Here is a 24,657-nt window from a genome sequence, read left to right on the forward strand (position 1 = left end):
ATCTCTGTCACAACTCTCACTTCATCTCCGTCTCACTACTCACTGAACCTCTATCACACAACTCTCACTGAATCTCTGTCTCACAACTCTCACTGAACCTGTCTCACAACTGCCAATGAATCTCTGTCACACAAATCTCACTGAACCTCTGTCTCACAACTCTCACTGAAACACTCTCTCACAACTCTCATTCCCAGAGTACATAAATCAGCTTCACTGCCCTTGTTTGGCCAGATGTGTGCTTTTCGTGTTTTTTCTGTTCACACGTAACAGCAGATGTGAAGGCTTACAAGAATAGGCTAAACCGTGATTAGCTTGATTGAGTACATGTGTAATATTTATTTGTGTGTTCCAGTCAATGGTAAATTTGTATTTAAAACTGTTGTCTTTGTTTCCTATTGTATTCTTTTTTTGTTAGCATGTGAAGGTTTTGCGTGCTGGATGCAGACACGTTTTTCCAGTTTGTTTCGCGTTTTATTTTTTCTGTATAATCACAGTTAAACATTAAAACACAGCTGTACTGTAAGTGAGAGGCACTTCCAGGTACTTTCAGAAGGCCCGGGAAACGGCTATTTTTAAACCCCCTGGCTTATTGGTGTAAATTAGAGTTTGTGAGGGCTGAGGCAGGCGGCAGGGAGGGGCCCCCCTGGGTGGTGTGTAGTCCAGCTGTGTCAGAACAGAGTCAACACATTGCTCACAGCTCACAGCCTCCGTCTCCTCCCAGGCACTGCCTACAGGAAGCAATACATGCTGTTTTTCAAGAGGGGGTTTATGGGGGTTGGAGTCTTATGAAGACCCACTTATATACCAGGAGCCATGCTTTGTTATTCTCCGTCACGATCTGTGCAACCATCGCAATTTTGGATGTTTCTGAACCTTCCCCAACCTATTCATATCTGGGCCTACAAGAAGTGCCCAGAATACTTTACTGAAATACAGGGAAATTGGAGAAGATGATATCCGATTCTCTGATTCCCATTTTGATGGATGGAGCAGGTTTAATAGCCTTGGTCTGCGTGACATTGCTTTTCCTTCACTTCCCAGAATAAACCAAGAAACCTTCAGCACGCAGTCCTCGGAAGCCACAGAGAATGGGAACATTACACCCACATTAAATACTTGCCATTTTTCTGTAGTGGTTATCACGGCAGTCTGTAAATCAGCACGTTAGCATTTTGTCAAAGCCTCGTCACTGAAATCTATCCCTGGTGCTGTAGTTTAATTGGAACAGATCAGCCAGGGATCTGTCATTGTGATTGAGAAGTTGGGCAGAACTCAAAATAGTGCCTCAAGGTTCTCCTTAGTCCATCACATTCTCCTGTTGCAATGCTAACAGTAGCAATAGCGCTGATTTAGCCATGTAGTGTATTAACAAGGCCATTCAGCCCTGGTCTCTTTATTGCTCACTCCATTATTATTATTTTCCAGTATTGGTGGCTTTGTGCCGCGTCGCCTGTGGTTTTGGATGGCGCTATAGAACAACACACCAAGATTTTAATCAGCGATCATAGAGTGGGTGTTGGCATATTAACACCGTGTCGTATATACAATGTCGGGTTGAACCCGCAGCCCAAGGTTAGGGAATACAAAGCCCTGTGCACGTTGGAGAATGCTTGGGTAATGGATTTGTGCAGGAGGATTTTTCGGAGTTTGGCGGGACAAAGAGACCGTGTTACGGTTTGAAGTTGATTGGCAGGACGAGCTGTTGCAAATGACAATAAATATGTGGGTTGCAACTGCCTGTTCAGTCTCTGGAACATTCCTGAAAGAAGTTTGGCAACTTTTATTGTTTTTTTGCAATTAACGATTAAACATATGATTTAAATCCATGTATGAATGTTTTATAATACCACTGGTGTTCACATCAGGGACATTTTGTGTTTAAGTGTGCGTGCTAACGTCTCTTAAATTGATGGCAACCATTTCCTTTACAGATCCTCACATCAAAGTGAGTGGGAAGAAGGACAACGTAAAGGAGGCGAAGGAGAAAATCATGTCCGTCCTCGACACGAAAGTGAGTTAAAAACATCGTCGTCACGCCCCAAAATCCCCCACACCGCGGGATGCTGAGGGAAGGGAGGGAAGATCTCTTTCATGAGCGCTCCAACTGTGCTGAACATGACTCATGTCCCGTGAGGTGAAGGAGGCGCTGTGGTGGGGGTGGGTGCGGAGGTGGGTGCGGGGGGATGTTAGATTCCTCCTTGGCAGACGTCCTGAAATAATGGCGGGGTCTCTCTCTTGCTGACCCCTCGGATTGCTGTCCCGCAGAGCCAGGTGTGTTAAGCCACTGGGTGAATGGCGAGCTGTGATGATCCTGGTTACATAACTCCCCCTGGATTTCTGAGATCTGGCTTCCATCTGGTGTCCTCTGCTTCCCTGTTTCCGTGTTGCAGGAATCTGCGTGTGTGTGCGTGTGTGCGTGTGTGCGCGCGTGTGTGTGCGCGCGTGTGTGTGCGCGCGTGTGTGTGCGCGCGTGTGTGTGCGCGCGCGCGTGTGTGCGCGCGCGTGTGTGTGCGCGCGCGTGTGTGTGCGCGCGCGTGTGTGTGCGCGCGCGCGTGTGTGCGCGTGCGTGCATCCGTGTGTGTGCGCGCGTGCATCCGTGTGTGTGCACGCGTGCGTGCATCCGTGTGTGTGTGTGTGCACGCGTGCGTGCGTGCGTGCGTGCGTGTGTGTGAGCATGTGTGTGAGTGTTTGCAACCGCATACCTCCTGACAGACTAGTGTCCACCCGTGTCTAACCATTACACAATAAGACAGCTGAGGACGATTTCCCGGTACTGTTTTCAAACTACTGTAAACCCATAGTCACTGATAAAGAATGTCTAAGATATATTTATAGTTATCTTGTAAATGTCATTTTAAATGATGCAACTAAATGCGTAAAAGCATGCAGATATGGTCAAGAGGTTCAGCTGTTTTTCTGAGCACGTGTCAGAATGGGGAAAAAATCGAAGTAACTTTGGCCGTGGAACGAATGTTGGTGCCATACAGGGTGGTTTGAGTATGTCGGAAACTGTGATTTTCGCACACAACAGTCTCTAGAGTTTTCAGAGAATCTGTGAAAAACAAAAAAACTCCCAGTGAGCAGCAGTTCTGTGGGCAAAAATGCCTTGTTAATGAGAGAGGTTAGAGGAGAATGGCCAGACTGGCCAGCATGGCTGACAGGAAGGTGACCATAATGCAAATAACCACACATTACTTACCCATGTTTGAGTGGTTTGGACGGGCAGCTGATGTTTAAATCAGTGAGGAGACTGATGGAGAAGGGTCTGGGGAAGGATCTCATCAGTCTCAATGTCCCACTTTCTCCCTCTCACTGTCCCTCTCTCTCTCTCTCTCCCTCTCACTGTCCCTCTCTTTCTCTCTCTCCCTCTCACTGTCCCTCTCTTTCTCTCTCTCCCTCTCACTGTCCCTCTCTTTCTCTCTCTCTCCCTCCCTCTCATTGTCTCTCTCTCTCCCTCCGTCTCACTGTTTCTCCTCCTCCCACTCGTTCCCACACAGAGTAACCGCGTGACTCTGAAGATGGACGTGTCTCACACGGAGCACTCCCACGTCATCGGGAAAGGGGGAAACAACATCAAGAAGGTCATGGAGGACACCGGCTGTCACATCCACTTCCCCGACTCCAACCGCAACAACCAGGCCGAAAAGAGCAACCAGGTCTTTTTCTATTTCAATTCCTTTTTTTAATTGAGTTCTTAAATTGTAAGTCATCTTCCTGTAGAACAGAGATAGGCAGAATACCAAAACCAAATACCCAAATACATAATTAGCCCAAATAGTAGCCTGAAGTAATCCAAGTGAATGTGTACCCAAGACATTGGGCTTTTCACCGTTCAAGTCTGCAGGGTTATGGGGCTCTAAGAGGGGTTGTCCACTATTGGCTTTTAAAATACGACATTTGGAAATTAAACTGACAACCTGCTACAGTATCTAGGGTACTTTTACAAGGCCAAAGGTTATGTAGACTGCGGGGCTATTTCCCTCATGGAAAGTCGGTTTCTGGTGTCACGACGACCTGTTTATGAGTGTAGCAGGTCCGACGCATACCTTCACACTCCTCCGCGGAGGAGACCGGGGGTGAGGAAAGTCGGAATATCCGCGCGAGCGGTTGGGAAAGCCGGAGGAAGCGGCTGTAATTGGATATGAGATATGTGCATGGAAGTGATGAAGTGGAGAATGTTAGCGATGAGGAATGCCAGGAGCTCCTATCCTTCCCAGTCTACGGCGCCCCAGACACTGGGCCCAGGGTACTGCTGGTACTGACTGACAGGGACAGCCCCAAAGGGAATAAAGAAATACTCAGTACCAGTTAGACCCAAAGGCGCTGATTGTGTCGAAACTTGTTTTTTCATTAGGTATTGTGCAAAATGTTTGATAAAACTTGGCCAGAACCACCGTACATGGTGCCAGAGTATAGTTTTCACGATAGTGGGGAGTTGATGAAAACTGAACAAATTGCAACCAAGGAAGTGTCTGACAGAACTGATAAAGACCTGTGAATCTATGGGCATCATATCATGGAGATGATCTTTTTTCGGATTTCAGTGTTCAGTCGTGTCAAGACTTTGCCTTTGAAAGCAAGACCTTGGGAAACAGCTTGAATGCCTCATTTAACCTCAAATATTCATATTCATCAATCATTAAAAGCAATCTCTGCGGTCCCAGACTTCATTAATTATGTTTAAAAATGATAATGTAAAATGTAGTCATTATGTAATTATTGCTAATCAATTATTCTTGTCATCTGAAAAATGTGCTCTCCTTCATGTTCTGCAGAATTGACTTTTGTGTCATTTATGCATTAATATATGAGGCTCATGGTTAAGGTACATGACTGGGACCCACAAGGTTGGTGGTTCGATCACAGCTGTAGCCGCACAGCTGCTGAGCTTGAGCAAGGTCCTTAACCCCACCCCACATGAACTGCAGGTCGCTTTGGATAAAAGTATCTGCCAAGTAGCATGTAATGTAATGTTTTTTTGTTTTTTTTTCATGGGTAATTAATTTAACAGTTAGTGCTGCTGATAGGCCAGACTGTCTTCACACCTGACTCCCAGGTGAAAACGGAGGGTGGAAAACCAACAGTGCTCATCCCTCAAGGACCATGATTTGATGATGCGTGACTTGCAGTTGAGATTCATCTCCCCAGGATAGGCAGTTTGGTGGGGACTGTAGTTTCACCATAGTTCCTTCGGACACTGCCATATTGACTCCTTCAAACCAAACTGTATATGAGACTGGCAGTTCCCGTCAGTGAGAAAAACATCTATTATCGACAGTCCCCTACAAATTTGGGCCTGTAATGTGTAAGATGGGGTGTAGAAAAGTGCATCAGACAAGTTCACGCTCCTCAGCTGTTCTGTGTGTGGGGATGTGGGTGGAACGACTGTAACCCAAGAGCCAGAGCTTTCATTTCCAGCCTGGTAAGAAAACACACTATCAGAATGGCCATTGTTTCTGTTAAAAATGTGGAATGCATTTTAATCCGCTGGATACATTTTTTCTTTTAACTGTATTTCATGGTTGTTTTAAATGCAATCCTCCAGAATTTGTCAAGGAAACAAACTGAATGTTAGAAAATATATACTACCCCTTTGGTTCCCCCTAGTTACCATATTCATGCTTTCCTGTCTGTGCTCCCAAACTAAGGGCTGGAACGTCGCAGGAATGTGTCAGGACATCTGGCCAATCCAGATTTGGGAAAAACCATAAGAATAAAATTATTTTACTCTGCATGCCGTGGCTGCTTCCACTGTCAACAATCTGCAGTCAGATATTTAGTCAGGTTAATGTCATAATTTACTGTAATGTGCCCCATTAGGGCTGGTCTAATGGTATTACTGCGTAATTGGAGCAAACTGCTTTTGCTTATGTGTTTTATCGAGAGTGGCTAAAGAGTCACGTTGTGCATCTATGCTGAATTATAGGCTTCAAAATCAGGTTGCCAAAAATGCAGGGCCCTTCTTATAGGCAGTAATAACAGGGAGCCATGTCTGGTTTGGATCGTATCCTGACTTCTGTGGTGTGAAGCAGCTAATGTTAAAGTGCACCCCCTTGACAGGACGGCCTTCTGTCACGGGACTGTTCCCCACAATCTACTGCATTTTCTAATGCTGCTATACCAGTCAGTGAGGGGATGGCTGGACTTGATCATTACATTACATTTAGCAGAGGCTTTTATTCAAAGTGACGTACAACACCGTGCATATCAAGGTCATACAACAAACAACTGAACACTCCAGATACAGTAGAATTCATATATGATTGGTTATATGGCCATGAACATATGTCCAGTACGCAAGGTGATAGGCCAAGTCTGTAAGTACCATACCAAGAAAAGTACAGAACTACAGTAGGGACAAATCCAAATTTGAAAGTCCTAGATTAAAGTAGAAAATTTGACACGGGGCTGGCTAAAGGTTGAGACAGGTGAAAACAAGTGACAATAGATTAGCGGTCTCCCCCCTGCACACACCAACGGCAAGGCCACTGTATTCGTCACAATCAGTAACGCAAGCTGCGGAATGGCTTTCTGTAAAAAAGTGCAGAAGCCACAGTCTGTCTCTGATGTGGTCCCAGCCGACCTGCAATCAAAGGCATTAGTGTGTGCAGAAGAATAATAGGCCCTCTGGGTTAATCAGTGATTTATTCAGGCTGTAAGACGTGGGAAAGAAAGAGGGAGAGAACCAGACAAATGAACATTTTTAAAAAAACAGCGACCGTGTAAGGTCAAGGTAAGCGTCACACCGCGCAGCTGGGAGCACTGCGGTCAAAGCAGTGGAGTGGGTGTTGAAAAATGTTGACCACCGTGTGTGTGTCTCTCTCTCTCTTTCCCTCTCTCTCACCCTCTCTGTCTCTCTCCCTCCCTCTCCCTCTCCTTTTCTCGCTCCCAGGTGTCCATTGCAGGCCAGCCGGCAGGAGTGGAGGCAGCCCGAGCCAGAATCAGGGTAATTAAGTAACAGAAAAACACACGCCCTTCAGCCCCACGGTGCGGGGCCTTCCCGGCCTAGCGGTCCGAGTCCTACCTCAGCATTCTCAGACTGCCCGAAGGCCGCCATGAGAACAGAGGGGGTTTGTAACTGGAGGTGTGTGCGTGTTTCTTTTTATATCAACACTCCGCGGCTCTCCGGAGACCTCCTGCGTCTCTGTTTCTATGGCAACGCGAGCAGAGTCTCTGCAGTCCCTGGAGCGAGCGGCGTGTCGCCTCTTTAGCGCCGTGTAGCAGTGCGCTGCTAAGCTGTCTGGGACCCCGGAAACATCGCCACCTGCTGTCACCATGCCTAATAGAATCGCCTGAGGGGAGACCACAATAGAAAATGTTTTTTTTTTAACTTTCATTTCTTTTTATGGAAAAAGTGGGGTTTTTTCCCCCTTCGACATACTGTATGTACAGTATGTCAGTGGTAATGTCTGTTTGTTTATACAGCCTCCCCTTCGAGTGCGATCGCCTGAAAGATAATACGGTTTTCGGCGTTAAAGGTTTTTCCGTTTTGAGGAAGAAGCCCGCCGAGTCGTGAGTCGGCCTGCTAAATGACGCTGGTGGATAGCGGGGCCTGGGAATCCAAGGCTAACGACTTGATGCGGAACATATGGTGGTGATCAGAGGGAGCCGCTCTAACAATGTACGCCGGAGGCCTGCGGTGTCCGGGACTCAATGGGCGGCGCCCGTCCGCTCGTGCAACCGGGCCCTGTCCAGACTCTCTTCATTTTTCCTCGGCACCAGAGCGGCTGACACGTGCTTCCTCTCCAAGGGAACCAAGAAAAACAAGCCAGAGCGCGCCGCCTCTTTCGGCATCCGCGCGGGCAGCAGACGCCTCTTAAACCTTCGCCTTTTTTAACCGAGTAAAGACGGCAAAAAAGCTCCTCAAGGCCACACTTGTTTTCAGAGCAATTTTGTAGGCTACAATCGGCTCCCATAAACCAAGCAATTTGTTTTTTCACTCCAAAGTATATAAAACGGAATGAGTGGTTGAGATGGAAACGCACTTCCTTTCCGAAATCCACACGCGCCCTTGTCCTCCATCTTAACCCAACTGCTCCGAATACCTTGAGGCAGAGCGCCGTTCTTCCCCGCCCAAGACCACTTCAGAAGCCCCACTCGTTTTCTCCTATGGAATCACCTACCGGCCTTTGTCTGTTACTTTATGTATTTTTAATGCTGACCCCTAGTGGAGGGAGGGGGGAAGGTCTGGAAGGAGCTGTCCCTGTGTGACTCAGAGACAGATGCTAAATCTGTACAGTATATTCGTGACACAGGTTACCCAAGAGAAGAAATCACTCCCTCAAAACCTCGTTAATTTGTACAATTTAAAGAGCAAATTTTACACTTTGCAGGCAGAGATATATTGGGATGTGTCGGTTGTTCATAACACTTTAATTTGTTTAATTGTCATCTTCAGTATCAACTATAGTGCCAACTGCTGTTAGAACACAGTCTGTTAGCATAGCTGTATATCAATGATAAAAATTGTATTCAAGCCTTACTGGCAAGTGGTCAGTGCGAATGGATAGGGGAATATGCCCGTTAGATTTATCAGTAATGGAAATCTGGTTTGGGAAGTGTTGGGTAGCCTGCTGTTGAGTTCAGGAAGAAAGTTGAAGAAGTGTTATGTAAATCATTGCCTAGTCAAATAACTCTGAAACAGTCAAGTCACTGTGTGCTAATCGTAGTGTGGCTAGATCTAAAGAGTAATTCCCTCAAAGTAGTTTACATCTGCAGAGTGAACTACTCAAGATATGCATTGCTGCCTATGCCGCAAAGTACAGTTATGTATGTGTGTGCGTGTTTGTGCGTGTGTGTGCGTGTGTGCAGGAAGTAATGTATATTGACACTGCATCTTGCACTTGATTCTTTGTCAGATTAGGGGTTTAAAAATTAGCTATGCGTTCTTTTCACAGAAGATTTCATTCCTGTGGTGTGAGTCATGAATGCACTGTTAATGTGTTGTTTAACTCAATATTTTTTTGGTAAAATATTTTTTACTAACTATGTTAAAAAGAAAAAGAAAATATTGCTTTTTCTTTGGTTGAAAAGGAAGATTGGGCATCTAGTCTCTACACTTGTATAATTATGCAGATAATTATAATAAGTCATTTTTATATTTTTACCGAACAAAAACAAATCCTGAAAATTACAGCCAAATTGGGCACTGACATGCTCATTGCAAATCTTTCAAAACAGCTTTTTAATTCCTAGTCAAAAAATCTTTCCCCTTTTGAACTTGAACCCTTTGAACCTTAAGTAACATTGTTGTGGTGCATAAACCGGAGATCCCTAACATAGAGCAGCTATGCCCAGGAATATATCCTGTAGACTGTTATACGCTCAGATGAAGTTTCATTTCTTAAATGTTGAAATCTAGAGAGACTGCCAGCACTTCTATTCATGTTTGAAAGTATTCAGGGACAATGTTGGTGTTCACCACTTCTGAGTTCACTTTGAATGTCTTACATTTTTTCCACAATCACGATATAAACATGAATGTAGGGTCAAGAGCATATGGAAGTGATCATGGTTGCAGTTTTTGGTTACACGCATTTATGCTGTTTACCAATTTTATTTTGTTTTTTGGCAGTGAAATTTTGGAGACTAACTGCGTGGAATAATGGCAGCCAGCCAGCTGTTTGTCTCTACAGACTGTTTTTGAAACAATGTATTTTGTCTGTTTGTTTTTATTTATTTTAATAATGTCAGTGACCACTGTAATTTCAGTTGCAGGCTTGTGAGATCTTTTGTTGCTCCATGCAATTCTGCAATATGGATTGAAATGGTGTCCAGTCATGGACCAAATATGCATTTGGATTACTTCAACCCTGTATATACCCATACAGCTGCTGTAGATTCCAAAATTCATTCATATTTTTCTTGATTTGGGTAACAGTCTTCTTTGAAATTCTCAGGCATCTGGTGGAGTGTTTTTCTGCAAAATTCAATGTGAAATTGAAAATACAATGTATTTAAAAATACCAAAGAAGGTCTTGTGTACACTGCATTCATATTAAATGGGTAGTTCATTTAATGGTTTTTTTATATGTCATTTCAGTTATAGTGTCTATTTTTTTGAGTGGCCCAGACAGTGTGCTGTGTAGGATATTTTACATATTTAGAAGTTTCTGATGACCTGTGGTATAGGGATTTCTGGATGCTTGTGGTCAAAAGCAAGAAGGTACACTTAAATTAACTCCCAAACAGCTTCTACAGCAATGCTGTTTCCAGAGTTAACAACTGGTAATTGAATGGGGTGATGGAACACTGAATTAGAATTTTAAAAAAGCATTCCAAAGGTTTTTTATATCTTGCTGGTAGGCAGTAGGATATACGTTGTTCCAAACCACAAGAAGATTAAACAGAATTATTTGAAGAATAATCAGATGGTGTACAAACGCACAAGCTGGAGACAGTATGTTGCTGTACAAGCAGTGAACTCTGCAGTTAATTGAAAGGTATTTTCTGCCTTTGGTCTTGCTTTTAAGACCGGTTGTGTTTTATAAGTTTTTTAAAGGTCAGTCTTGCACCCCCAGGAGCTGCTCCCCCTGGTCCTGATGTTTGAGCTGCCCGTCATGGTCCAGATGAACCCTGACCCCAGCTCTCCAGCCATCCAACACATCTCCCAGACCTACAACATCTCTGTGTCCTTCAAGCAGCGCTCCAGACTCTACGGAGCCACGGGCGTGGTCAGGGGCTCGCAGAACAACGCGGCCGCCGTCAAGGTAACAGTCATGCGCCACCTTAACTGAAGTCCCCACTCATTTAACCCATTTAAGTTCCTATGGCACTTTGAAAAACTAGCTGGAATAACCCCAATCTTCTACTCCTGGTTTAATAAAATGAATACATTTAAAATATCCCTTTCAAGTGCCAACCTGGTGAAGACATTATATTACTGTCTGTTTAATCATTACTTAAACAGGAAAGCCCCATTGAGATGGAAATCTCACTTGCAAGGGGGACCTTGAATGAAACGCAGCAAGACAACCCAGCAAGACAACAATTACAAACATCAAATGGGGAATAGGACAGAGGTGTAACAATAATGGAAAGTAGAGCTGTGGTTAAAAGCAGTTACTGAGTCACAAGTTGCTTGTTTAAAATTTAAAATGATTTTGCAGATTGTTCGAACTATAATTTCTATTTAGCAGACAGCTGAAGTCGGAAGGGAATAGACCAGTTATTGTTTTGTAGATGAGTATGTTCCAGTGGATCAATATATAGCATCCATTTATACACCTGGATATACAGTGAAGGAAAATTCAGGTTCTGTGTCTTTACTGAATAGTGCAACACCTTGCAATCAAACCTGTAACCTTTAGGTTACATACCGAGTTTCTTACCCATGATGCCACACTGCCGCCTATACGGCCCTGACTCGATGACGGGGGAAAGGGAAATGCCGTGTGTGGAGCTCCTTTGGGTCCGGTCCCTGCAGTAAAGCTCACGTTCTCTGCGGGACGTGTTGGCATCCAGAGGGCTGTGTTTGAGGCTGGGTTTGGGCCCGGCGCCTGCTCCAGACCTGGAGCCTCCCTACACTTCCTCTGGCCTCGGCCCGTCTGCGGAGAGGGCCCGACCGGCCGCGGTTTCTGGAGCATGTGCGGTATGCAGCGAGAGGAGGGACTGCCAAAAGCTGCCCTCCACGGCCAGAGCTGGAGGCCCCCACTGGAACCCTGGTTTCTGAGGTCGGAGGGAGAGAGAGAGGGAGAGAGAGGTAGTGAGGGAGGGAGAGAGAGAGGGAAAGAAAGAGAGATAGAGTGAAGAAAAACAGCAGTGAACTAGGTCAATCCACAGGCCCTGTGGTTCTTTCTGCGACTTCAGACTTGAGTTTATCCACCCCGTCCATCTAAATGAGCTGCGTCTGGTGAAAAGTGGTTCAAGTCTCCACAGTTTTCATGTTCGTACATATTCAAAGAAAAACACACAGGGATCGGCCAGGGGCCTTCGTCTCCCAGACGTGGGCAGGCTGTACGCTCTGCTTCTGATGCACCTGTGAGCCTGTGTGTGTGTGTGTCTGTGTGTGTGTGTGTGTGTCTGTGTGTGTGTGTGTGTGTGTGTGTGTGTGTGTGTGTGTGTGTGGGTGTGTGGGTGTGTGGGTGTGTGGGTGTGTGTGTGTGGGTGTGTGTACGTACGTGTGCGTGCATGCGTGCAGTGCGCATGCGCTTCTGTGTGATGCCTTTGTGCGGCAACTTGCCTGTTTGTTTGCATCCACTGTGATTGTCTGTGATTGCCTTTGTTAGTCCGTGTGTTTGTGTGAGACTTTTGTTTTCATGTGGTTGTATATCAGTATTCGCTTGTTTCGCTTGTTTGTGTGTGACCTTGTGTTTATGTCTGTTATCTGTATTTGCCTGTATTGTGTGTCTGTATTTGCCTGTATAATATGTTTGTGTGTGACCCTGCTTATGTGTTTATATTCTCTGTATTTGCCTTTATCATTGTTCATGTGTTTGTGTATGTCTCTGTGTTGCGTGCTTATATTGTCTGTATTTGCCTGTATTGTGCATGTGACTCTGCACTAGCATGTTTATATTGTCTGTATTTGCCTGTATTGTGTGTTTGTGTGTAACACTATGCTTATGTTTATATTGTCTGTTTGTGTGTGTGTGTGTGACTCTGCGCTGGTGTGTTTCACAGAGGGGCACTGCCGTCCTCCTGGAGCACCTGGCGGGCAGCCTGTCCGGCGCCATCACGGTGAGCACACAGCTCGACATCGCGCCCCAGCACCACCTCTTCATGATGGGCCGCAACGGCTCCAACATCAAGCACATCATGCAGAGGACCGGGGCGCAGATCCACTTCCCCGACCCCAACAACCCGCAGAAGAAGTCCACTGTCTACCTCCAGGGCACCATCGACTCGGTCTGCCTGGCGCGGCAGTACCTCATGGTAAACGCCCGCCTCTCGTCTCGAAAACCCCCCCCTCCTCCCCCATCTTCCCACCCCAGATCGACGGCGTAGGCCAGGGGGGTGGCACCCTGATCGCTCTGTCCCGTAGCTCTGTCCCTTCTCCAAAAACCGACGGGTCTCTGTCCAAAGGCGCTTGGAAAAGCTCTTCAAACGGGGAAGGGAAACGGTGTGTAAACACAGGATTCCTGTCTGGAACACACAAGTAGTCGCAGGCGTTCTGGGTGCCGTATGAAAACACGGTAATTGCTGTGTGGGGCAGTCTCTCCTCCCCGCAGTTATGCAGCCTGGGTCCTGAAGGCCATGGAGACTGCCTCCCTGAGGGCAGAGCTGAGAGCTACGGTCCAGCAACTACCGGCTCTCCAACGCGAGTGCGTCCAGCTGCAAGTGCATATTTAAGAATAATCAGTGATTTTCTGCACCGCTGCGTACAGTTTGGGGTGTGATTCGGAAATAATGGCCAAATGGGAGCTGGAGGGTGATTAGATATGATTGTTCTTCTGTCGGATAATGGCGTTTGATGGCCGCGTCTTTCCTGAACAAGTTGTAATCACGCGTATTAAGGCCCATTAGGACGCTGGGAAAGCGTCCACGAGTTTTTGCTGCGCTCGGAGGAAAATAAGGTCACAGCCGGTGAACACAATTTCCTTTCCCCATCTCACCTGCCGTAGTTTTCACACAGCGGTGATGGATCAGACCTGGAGCGGCCCACTGGGGATTCTGGCGCCTCGCGACCGCGGTCAAACCGGTCACCGGCTGGTGTTCTGAAATAATTGGCTGTTTAGAAAATTTGTGGGTTGAACTGTGGATAAGGTTGGCTGTGTGAATGTGTATGAATCTCTGTCTCTGTCCCTCTCCCTCTGTATCTTTCTTTCTCCCTCTCCTCTCTCTCTCTATCTATCCCCCTTCTCGCTCTACCTCTCTCTCTCTCGCTCCTCTCTCCATCTGTCTCCCATCTCTCTCTCTCTACTGCTCTCATTCTGGTCTGTCTCTCCTTCCCTCCCTCTCTCTCTCTTCCATTGCTCTCCCTCTCCCCCTCCCTCTCTCTCTTCCCGTCTCTCTTTCTCCCTCTCTGTCTGTCTCCCTCTCTCTCTCCCCTCCATCTCTCCTCCCTTGCTTTTTCCCTCTCCCCCTCCCCCCCTCCCTCTCTCTCTCTCTCTCTCTCAGGGCTGTCTTCCCCTGGTGCTGATGTTTGATATAAAGGAGGACGTGGAGGTGGAGCCTCAGTGTGTCACCTCTCTGATGGAGCAGCTGGACGTGTTCATCAGCATCAAGCCAAAGCCTCGGCAACCCAGCAAGGTGCTTACTGTACACTCCCCTGAGCCGCCCCTGCCCCTGCCCCTGCCCCTGTCCCTGTCCCTGACGCTACCCTGTCCCAGACCACACCCTGTCCCTGTCCCTACGCTGCCCTGTCCCTGTCTTGTCCCTGACGCTACCCTGCCCTGTCCCTGTCCCTGTCCCTGTCCCTGACGCTACCCTGTCCCAGACCACACCCTGTCCCTGACGCTACCCTGCCCTTTCCCTGTCCACACCCTGTCTCTGTCCCTGTCCCTGTCCCTGATGCTACCCTGCCCTGCCCTGCCCTGAGGCTGGCCTGTTCCTCACCCTGCCCTGCCCTGAGGCTGGCCTGTTCCTCACCCTGCCCTGTCCCTGACAACACCCTGTCCCTCACCCTGCCCTGTCCCTGACCTCACTGACCATGTACCTGTCCCCTCCCCTCCTCCTGTGCCTTACCTTTTATACTGTGGCTCCTCTCCCTTCTCCTCCTTCTCCTCCCTCCAACATCTTATTGTAGACATACACATTGCAATGAACTATAGCCAAGGAAAAGGCTAAAATGGCTCTGCACTATTGATAGTTATGAGTGTGTATGCTTTTAGCAGTTCACCAATGGAAAAATGGGGACAGAAGTCTCCCAGGGGCATAGCTGTGTGCCTAGCTATGCAGGTGACTTCAATTAATAAAGATCATCTTACTCATTCTGTTTTCTTTATAGATACATTTTGTTTTCAGATTAATTTTGTTCTGCCAGTTGTCAGCTGTCAGTTATTATTCTTTTGTCATTTTATTCCGGTACAATCGTTTAGTATTGGTGGAACAAAATGTCCTTTTAAGGTATTGATTTTCATTTTTCTCCCATCCCTGCAGACCTGACATTTATAGCTGTTAATTGTGGCAGGCCCATGAACCGCCCGTCTTACTGGTTGCTGCGGCAACCTGCTTGTTTTCTCACGGTGTGCTCGGGGACGACGGAAGTGGGGGAGGGGGGTCGTTTCTATCCAACGGCCAACTTGACATCAGCTGCAGCCCTCACAACATTCAACGTTTAGTCGGACGAGGTGGAGTTTAGCCTTCACTGCTGACTCTCCCAGCTGTTGCGTAATGGCTGCTGCTGAGGTCCCCTGGTCTGGCAGTGTTGCCTGTGAACCTTAGAGTGTATGATCTATAGAGACAGCGACGCCAATAGAAACCAATGGGGAGAAATCCTGCCCTGCAAAGCAGCAGTTTAGCTCACTGCTCATGCTCATTTGTGTCCTAGGACACATAGCTAGTTCATATGCATAATGAGTTACATGTCTCTTAAGTGGATGAACCGAAGTGTTTTTGCTGTTGCCACACGAGGGCGTGTCTGATTTGACGTCAGATCATTTTTGTCTGTGTGCTAGGGGGAAAAAAAATTGGACCTCAGGAAAAAAAAATAATGAAGAAAATGTACGGAACATAGATTGAACATCAGTATATGAGAAGAAATATCATGAATGTGCTCCAGTGGCGATATAGACCTTCTGAGCAAAAACATAGGTATATAGGTATCGCTAAGGGGCTACTTCATATCAATTGACCTAATTAGTAGGTTAAAAGTGAACCGCGCTCCGGTGTGACCCGCGTTCTCCCTGCCCGGGGCCTGCTCTGAGAGCTGCCAGTTCTCAACCTGCCTCTGCCATTTCCTCTCACCGCCATGAAGGCAGTTGGCAGATTTGTCATCAGATTTGGGTGCGGAGTCTGGGATTGCGGACGCGGTAAAATTGCTGTGGTTTTTTTTTTTTCCTCTTGGTCCTCTGCTTTTCCATAATCGCTCCCCACAAAATCAATATTCAGCCATTATCGGCCTTGTAATCCGCAGAAGGGTGATGCCCGCACCGCCCGCACTGTTTTCCCAAATTGCTTTTTCTTTCTCAGCAAGATCTCCGTGCCCAAATGTAATGAGTCTGGATGTGTGGCTTAAGTAGGAATCAGCGCTGCAGTCTGGGTCTGTGAGTGGCTTCTCTGCAGGGACTCCAGCCTTGACGGCAGTGCCCTGACAGTTCTGTCACTTCCCCGTGATCCTCTATTCCGACTGTGAAGAGCGGGGAGAGACGCGATATCATATAATCAGTCTGTAGGATTGTAAGATGCAGCGTCAGAACCCAAATCGAAGCGGAGCAACTCGGCATCCTAACCCGCTTTTGTCATTCTCCCATGATCCTCCAGTCGGTGATAGTGAAGAGCGTGGAGAGGAACGCCCTGAACATGTACGAGGCCCGGAGGTTCCTCCTGGGCCTGGAGACCAGCGGGGTGTCGGCCCCTCCCTGCAGCAGCCCCCCGGCGGTCATCTGTCCAGTGGGCCTGGACATCCTGGCCTCGGCCGGTCTGGGGCTCACCAGCCTGGGTAAGGAGGCCCAGCTCTCTGACCATGATCCATGTTCCAGCAGGGCTTCTCACTGCCAAAACCAAACCTTCAGTCAGTATGTTTGTCTTGCATTTAGACTTCAAATCTTATTTCTATTACTTTTGTTAGATTGCCAATGGGGTGAGAGTGCTTAAAACAAGCTAATATTTTCTACTTGACCGAAAAAAACAAGAATTTACATATGTCTCATTACAAGACTAAAACATTTGAAACACTTTCTTGGAGTGTTCAACTTGGGGGGCCTCAGAGAGCTGCCAGGGGGTTCTTGAGATGATAGGAAATTATTAAAAGCTTAGTATTTAAAAACATCAGTATCATAAGTACTGTAATTAGATTTCATGTGCAAATGTGTACTATGAATGGTAAAAATAACTAAGGTTTCTTAATACCTGAGGATTACTACAACGGTGAATGACTTTAAATGACTTGTATGGGGTTAAATGAAATAAGCTTGACTAACTGCATTGGAGTTTGTACAGATGGAGTCACAATGATAACAAGCATAGAGGTTATCATGTCTCTTGTGGGGGTTCCTGATATATTCCCATGGAAACAGGGCCTTGGGGTCAAAAAGGTGTACACCACTTAAGTAGCAGCATGTTTCTAGCACTAATCTTGATTCTAGCTGAACGGTTCCCACTCAACCTCCTACTTTGTCTCTGACCATTTTACCATATTACCGTTGGGCAAGCTAAACGCTGAGCTACAGTGTCCTTTCTGACCTTGGAAACCAACTTCCCTCCAGGCCAGACGTGCTGCCTCCGCTCTCCCTCCTGCTAAACGCTGTAGACTCTTCCAGATTACTGCTTACCCTGCCAGGGCGGCCAACATTTATTTATAGAATTAAATGAGCGTTGGTGCCCGTAATCTAGAAAGAAACCATTTTTATTATGCCCGGACAAATATATAAAGTTGTAAAGTTGCATTTGTCCTTATTTTGTGGAGTTGAAAGTTCCATAAATTGCGTTTTTTGTGTTTCCGCTAGGCCTCTTAGCCCCCACGGCTGCCTCCATGACCAGCTCCTCAGCCCCCAGCTCCCTGCTCAACGCCCTGAACAGCCCGTCTGCGCCCAACTCGCTCCTCAACGCCCTCAACTCCTCCATCAGCCCCCTGCAGACCCCCTGCTCCATCAGCCCTCTGCAGACCCCCTGCTCCAGCACCCCCAGCCCCACGCTGTGGTCCAGCTCCCTGGCCAGTCCCACCAGCACACCGGGTTAGAGCACACACGCGTACACACACACACACACACACGCACACGCACACGCACACACGCACATATACTCTCACACACACATATACACACACACACTCTCACGCACACGCACACACACGCGCGCACACACACACACACACTCACGCGCACGCACGCACACACACACGCGCGCGCGCGCACACACACGCGCGCGCACACACACACTCACACACACATGCACACACACACACACACACATGCACATACACACATTTTGGTCCAGCTCCCTGGCCAGCACCTCCAGTACACCAGGTAAGAGCATAGTCACATACACACACACACACACACACACACACACTGGTCCAGCTCCCTCGTCCGCCAAACCAGCACACCGGGTAAGAGCGCACACACACAGGTGTGCGCACTTACAGTCCGGAAACCGAGACACACACACACACACACACACACACACACACACACATTTTAGCCTGAAAGAGAGATGCACATTGCAATCACACATTCAAAACCACTTCCACCGTGCTTCCATTTGCTCTGGCTGAAAGAGTCTGGCGAAATGATTGCAATGTACAAATATAACTACAGAGAAAGTCACAGGATCCTGCGGCTATAACACATGTACAGATATTCATAGCCTCAGCGCGCCGTTGGGTAACCGTGACGATGTCTCTGCTCTCAGGATTCTCCTCCCCCCTGATGATACACCCGGCCGCTCAGGCCACTCTCACCAGTATCCTGCTGTCAGGAGTCCAGGGGTACACCCAGAGCACCCCCTCCCCTCCCCCGGGACTGGCCCCCATAGACGCCCAGGTTAACGGGATCCCCGACTGTGGCAAAACTGCCTCCACGCTCAACGGACATATCAAGGTGTGTGTTTCAGTGCATCTTCAATCGGGGTCAAATGAGGTTCAAGTCTACTGTGTGACCTTCACAAGCAAATACTGTTCAACACAAGCTGTTTCACCTGTGGTACTGCACACCCTTAATCCCCATCAGGGACCAATCATAACCCCTCCACAGACTCCTGCGGGTGAAATCAGCATCCTTAACAGATCCATTGTGTAATGAGACAGGCTATGGTTCTTAAGATATTGTTATGCTGGATCGAATTAGAGAAGTACAGAAATATCCCTTGGGCCTTGTGCATCGCCCAATTAGACAGAAATCATTGCAATCAGTGAAATGTGTCCATGCTTGTTAACTACCTTGATGTTAATTCCTATCAGGTCTTGAAATGTGTTGATATAATTCCACTGTAACTAATTGGACCATTCGTGCTTTAACTGAAACTTTTATTCCACTAAAAAACTAATTGGTCATCTGGAGTGTGAAGTAATTTGCTTAAAACTATTCCACCTTGGAGAAAGTCCCTTAATTGGCCCAAAAAATGCATGTTTGAAAATCTTACCTTTGTCCATTTCTGAAAAAATATACATTTAACTGGATTGAGCTTTATTCCATAGGCCAAGTATGGCTTCGTAGAGTGTAATTGTGTCAGCCCTTGATTTGGTGCAGTTCAGCAGTCTTTAATTTTAGTTTCCCATAATGTAGTTTGTTTTTGGGGAGGCAGTAATTATGCACATCGAGCGGAACGGGGCGCACCTGGGCCGTGGCGACTCTTTGTCTCCGAACCGTTTCTAAACCGCCGCTTGTGTGTTTGCAGCACCCCGGGTCGGTTTACGGCAGGATGTCCGCCGCGTCGCTGGCCGACAAAGTCCTGAACCCCGGGCACGGCGACCCCGGCCAGGAGGCCAGCGGGCACTGCCCCTCCGAGCCCATGTCCAGCAAGTCCCCAGACGAAGGTAACGGCACACTTTAGGGACAAATATCCGCTGCCTAGCAACAGGTGCTATGGAACATGGACTGTCTGTCATGCTCCGAGCTCATCAGCGCAGTCATTTCCTGCCTCACCGCTGTTCCACTCATTCTCCCTGAGTGGAGCGGGCTATTCTCGCTTTAATGCGGCGGGTCTGAAGCCTTGGCGTTAATTAATTGTGCTATTTCCAGAGCGCGACGGCGGTAATTAAGGCCGATGACATGAAATTCCTTGGCGCTCGGCGAGGCTCAGGTCTGGGCCTGGGTTTATTATTGCTGCAGAAAGGAAAACAGGCCTGCACATGTGTTCCAGGTTCCAATGACGCCTTCGTGGAGGTGGGCATGCCAAGAAGCCCCTCTCACTCGGCCAACAGCAACGAGCTGAAGCAGATGCTGGCCTCGTGCAAGACCTCGGCGGGAAAACGGCAGGCTGTGGAACTGCTGCAGGGCACCAAGAACTCTCACCTTCAGTATGTGTCTCACTGCGAGAACCAGAACGCAAGTCCATCACAACCGGACCTTAGTCTCATATTTACACTTAAAATCTTAAAATATTGCCTATGAGGTCAGACGGATTTGCCAATGCAATGGAGTAAGAAAATTCCACTTGTCAAGCAAACAGTAACTTAAAACAAGCTAGTATTTTCTACTTCAGAGAAAGAAATAAGATTTGTAGTCTCATTACAAGACTACAACACACTTTTTCTTGCAGTGCTCTTGGGCCTCCCTCCCCCTCTCCAAAAGAAAGTCTCAATCTATCTTTCCTTTTCCACTAACTTCAGTTTGACTGTTCTTCCAAATAAAATTCTCCATGTGAACTTAATGGGCATAAAAACTGTGAAATATGTGGAAAACCTCAAAGTAAACTGCCCGTGTTGCTCCAAGAAAAGAACATTCACATAATGTCGGCTTTTCAATGCGATTATTGAACACTCCTGTGTACTGAAGGCCTTGTGAACCCTTTGCCCAGTCCAAAGGTAGCCTGCCCGGTAAATCTCTCATTATGGGTGGACGGTAAAACGCATGCCGGGAATAGGACAAGGCAGTGGGCGTGGAGCTGTCTAGCAGCGTGGCGTTCCCCCGGTCCGCCTGTAGCTCCGGTCCCTTGGGCAGGAGCGTTTTCCCCTTCTTTAATTGTCTGCAGTGACAGCTGTAAAGGTCAGCCTGTGAAGAATAATTGCTTGTTTCCAAGCAGCTCTCAGTGTGGAGGCATAAAGTACCCTAGCGGCTGAGTTTGGCCTTTTGTTTTGGGGAGAAAGGAGCCTTGGGGCAGTGCGTTGATGTGGGGGCATGGTTAGATTTTGGCAATAACAAACGATTTGGCAAAAGTCTGTGAACGTACCTGAAAAGACTACTAAAAGTGCAGAATATGACGCTTCTCTGTCCTCATTCTTGAAATCTAAATGAACATGACATATTACTGGATATTATGGTGGATATTATACTGTATTTTCCAAAGCAAAGCATCCTGACCCCAGTTGGTTACTGTTAGAATCATCTGGATCTCAGTAAGGGCACAGATTCTTTGGGACTGCAGAATAGCTACAGTCTGCGTTGTTTGTGGCTACAGCTGGACGCTGGCTGTGTTATGGAAAGAGCTCTAACCCAGGGCCCCCTCCTCCCGCAGCTCCGACTGTCTGCTCTCAGACTCCGACTCCAGCGCCTCCGAGAGCCCCGTGGCGGACAAGCGGGCCCCGGGCAGCGAGCGGGCCGCGGAGAGGGCGGCCCAGCAGAACTCGGAGAGGATCCGCCTGGCCCCGCAGTCCTCCTTCGCTGGCATGCAGGTGCGCGTTATCACCTCCTCAGAAGGAGAAGAAATATCTCAATCCATCAGTCCTTTTCCTTTCGTTTCAGTTGGACTCTTTTTCCAAATGAAATTATCCATGTGAACTTAATGGTCATGACAAGGACATTCACACTGTGTTGGCTTCTTAGTGTGATTATTGAACACTCCAGTGTGCTGAAGGCCTTGTGAACCGTGTTAGAGGTTCCTCTCTGTCCAGAAAGTGCATGTGGGAGCATGGGGTCATTCAGGGTGGGACATCCTGCCCTCCACTCCCCTGTGTGGAAACACACACCGCTTTTCCTTATGACACATCCACCTTTCTGGGAAACATCAAGTGCTTCTTGTAAAATTCTCTTTGTCGCCAAGGAACGTTCAGTACTGCGATGTGTTCAGTAGTTCTGACGTTGTGAGCGGTTGTTTAGCTTGTCTCTGGGCTGGGTCTGCGCTTCATGGTGAGAGGGGAATTCTGGGAAGGCATTCTTTAGCCTTGTCCTCCACAGTGTAAACAACTCTGGCCTCTGGCTGTCTTGCAGGCATTTGACTATGAACAGAAAAAGCTGCTGGCAACCAAAGGTAAGTGACCATTTCACTACACGACATCATCTAAACAGAAAATGTTGCAAACTGAATTTTTAATAAAGTAAACATAAAGTAGACGTAAACGCTATAAAATAAATCCCTGTGAATTACCCTCCTTTTTAATGTGACGATGAAAAGCTTGGTCGTTACCAGATTATGGTACATGATGTGTTTATCCCGCTTTGTCAGCTGAAAATGGAGCAATACAACCATGTCTCCATAAAAATAAGAGAAAATGCAGTCTGGTTTCACTTGCTGTGTCATTATCTCTCTTTCTGATTTACAGTAAACGATAAACCCTGTAATAAAATCAGTCTAAACTACTCTCTTGTTGTGGGCTGCAAATTCTCACTGTCTGACAGTAGCCAACAATCAAGGCCTGTTATTATTCTGCCAGGATCAGAGTTGCAGTTTTCCTGCTTTAAAAACAATTCCCAGACCGTATTCTCCATTCTCCTTGCATGGCCTCACTGCTCTGCGTGCCCCTCTGGAATCTCTGGTTTCATTTGCTGTGTTGTGGTGGTGCTCAGCCATGTTGAAGAAGCCGGTGGTTACGGAGGTACGGACACCCACCAACACGTGGAGTGGCCTGGGCTTCTCCAAGTCCATGCCCGCCGAGACCATCAAGGAGCTCCGCAGAGCGAACCACGTGCCCTACAAGCCAACCATGAGCACCACCTACGAGGTACGCTGGAGGACTTAAGGGTTTCGCTCTGTAAATGGCTTGGGCGATGGCCAATTCGCTGTGAGCCAGGATAGCTGGCGGAGATTCATTCCAGCAAAGTGCTTAACCACCTAATTACCCTAATTGTGGTCTTGATTTAACAAATTTATCTCCCTTACTCAGCTCTGAGAGAGTTGTGGTTGAAGGAGAGTTTGATTACCTTGCAACCCCCAGGAGCCAAAATTGAGTTGTTTTGATTTTTTTGTTCAGCTGGAGACAATGGGTAGACACAAATGTCTTTGTGCTGTCCCCTCTGTTACATTAAACCTAAAGTTGTTGACAAATGTTTTTGTCAACACACACACGCACACTCGCAAGCATTTGGCAGGCAGTAGATTCTCCACAAGGGGGAGCTAGTAGCACTCAAGTAGCTGAATGTTGCTCTCCATTACCATGTGATCTTGGTCTCCCATTTTCCTGAGTTTTTAACTGGTGTCCTTTGCCCATTTAGGGGTCCCCTCTGTCCCTGTCCCGCTCCAACAGCCGTGAGGTGTTGGGAAGCGGCAGTGACTCCGACAACTGGAGGGAGAGGAACGGGGGTGCCCTCCCTGGACACTCAGAGTACCCCACCCCCATCAGTCCCAAGAGGAAGCAGAACAAATCAGGTGAACGGAGGGCCCAGCCCTGTTCTACACCTCCTTTTAGGGGTGGATGTGTGGAAGTGGGGGGGGGGGGGTGAATATGTGGGGATGGGGTTTGCTTTTGCGTCGTTTCTCACTCAAAAATGTATTTACCAAGCTGTATACCCTAGCTGAACCCCATTTTATAGATTTAATTGCAAGTTTAAACTTACCAAAACCAAAGCAATCAGTAGCCTGGACCAAAAGGGGCTTATTTAATTATTTATAATTGCTTATTTGCCTTCATTCCAAGAAATAATTATAGTTCTTACTCTAGCACTCCTCTGCAATGCTAATAAAAACTGTTATGCTTTCTTATAAATTGCCATAATTTAAACACATGGCAAAGTAGAGTGTATAATGTTGTTTAATTAATGTAAATACTGTGGGTCAGATAATGAATGTGACTTATTCCATGTAATTGTTTGACCCTGTTACACTGGCACTGAGCTAACGCTGACATTCCAGTGGAGTGGATTGATTACTTCTGTACAATAGTCTTGTGGATGTTGTTTGAAATGCTACCATGCTAAACCCACCCGTGTGTCAATGGCCTCTGCCTACAGTGGAGCACTATCTCAGCAGCAGCAACTACATGGACTGCATTTCCTCGGTGACGGGCAGCAACGGCTGCAGCCTGAACGCGTCCTTCAAAGGGTCGGACCTCCCCGAGCTCTTCAGCAAGCTGGGCTTGGGGAAGTACACGGACGTCTTCCAGCAGCAGGAGGTGCGTCTCCCCGGCCCTGGCCCCGACCCTGGGGGAAACACCCTCGGGAACGCCGCCTTCTTGCCGTTTCTAAGGACCTTCAGAAATGCCCTTGCAGTTCTGCCCTGTCTGGCATGAGCTTAAAGTATTCAGATGGGGGTTTGGTCCTAAATGTCAGCCATTTTCTACCCCTGCATTGTAGAGTGAAGAGCAGTGAAGGAGAGGCGATCTCTCCCTCATCATCAAGCTTAATGATTTCCAAACGCTTCAGCAGTTATTTGAATTGAAGCAACAGTGTAGGGTAATGGATAAAGGACTGGGCCTGTGACCTAAAGGTTTCAGGTAGAGCACTGTCCTTGTATGTTTGAGAAAGGTACCTCACCTCAGTTGCTTCAGTACATATCCAGCGATATAAATGGATACTACTGTATGTAAAAAATCATGCAATCAAGTAGTGTAAGTGCCCATAATGTAATATAATACAGTGAGATCTGTAAGTATTTGGACAGTGGTACAAAGTGCAGACTGTCATCTTTAATTTGAGGGTATTTACATCCATATCAGGTGATCCGTGTCAGAATTGCATCCCTTTTTATACATACGTGTCCCCCCCATTTTAGGGGACCACAATTAATTGGACATTTTGTTTCTTA

At 47.3% G+C, this 24,657-nt stretch overlaps 1 protein-coding gene across 1 annotated transcript in view; it reads left to right on the plus strand.

The window, feature by feature from the left end:
* Nucleotides 1-24,657, plus strand: part of bicc1b (BicC family RNA binding protein 1b) — a 72,573-nt gene that overhangs the window by 42,349 nt on the left and 5,567 nt on the right. Inside the window, exons 5-20 of the mRNA XM_061232745.1 lie at nt 1,935-2,014; nt 3,501-3,659; nt 6,896-6,949; nt 10,524-10,712; nt 12,625-12,876; nt 14,062-14,193; nt 16,366-16,543; nt 17,550-17,777; nt 18,454-18,641; nt 19,438-19,576; nt 19,903-20,059; nt 21,217-21,373; nt 21,909-21,948; nt 22,485-22,639; nt 23,130-23,283; nt 23,865-24,025. Coding sequence (XP_061088729.1) covers nt 1,935-2,014; nt 3,501-3,659; nt 6,896-6,949; nt 10,524-10,712; nt 12,625-12,876; nt 14,062-14,193; nt 16,366-16,543; nt 17,550-17,777; nt 18,454-18,641; nt 19,438-19,576; nt 19,903-20,059; nt 21,217-21,373; nt 21,909-21,948; nt 22,485-22,639; nt 23,130-23,283; nt 23,865-24,025 — 2,423 coding nt within the window. The remainder of the gene's footprint in view (nt 1-1,934; nt 2,015-3,500; nt 3,660-6,895; nt 6,950-10,523; nt 10,713-12,624; nt 12,877-14,061; nt 14,194-16,365; nt 16,544-17,549; nt 17,778-18,453; nt 18,642-19,437; nt 19,577-19,902; nt 20,060-21,216; nt 21,374-21,908; nt 21,949-22,484; nt 22,640-23,129; nt 23,284-23,864; nt 24,026-24,657) is intronic.

The sequence above is a fragment of the Conger conger genome, chromosome 2, assembly GCF_963514075.1.
Source record: "Conger conger chromosome 2, fConCon1.1, whole genome shotgun sequence".
Taxonomy (NCBI): Eukaryota; Metazoa; Chordata; class Actinopteri; order Anguilliformes; family Congridae; genus Conger; species Conger conger.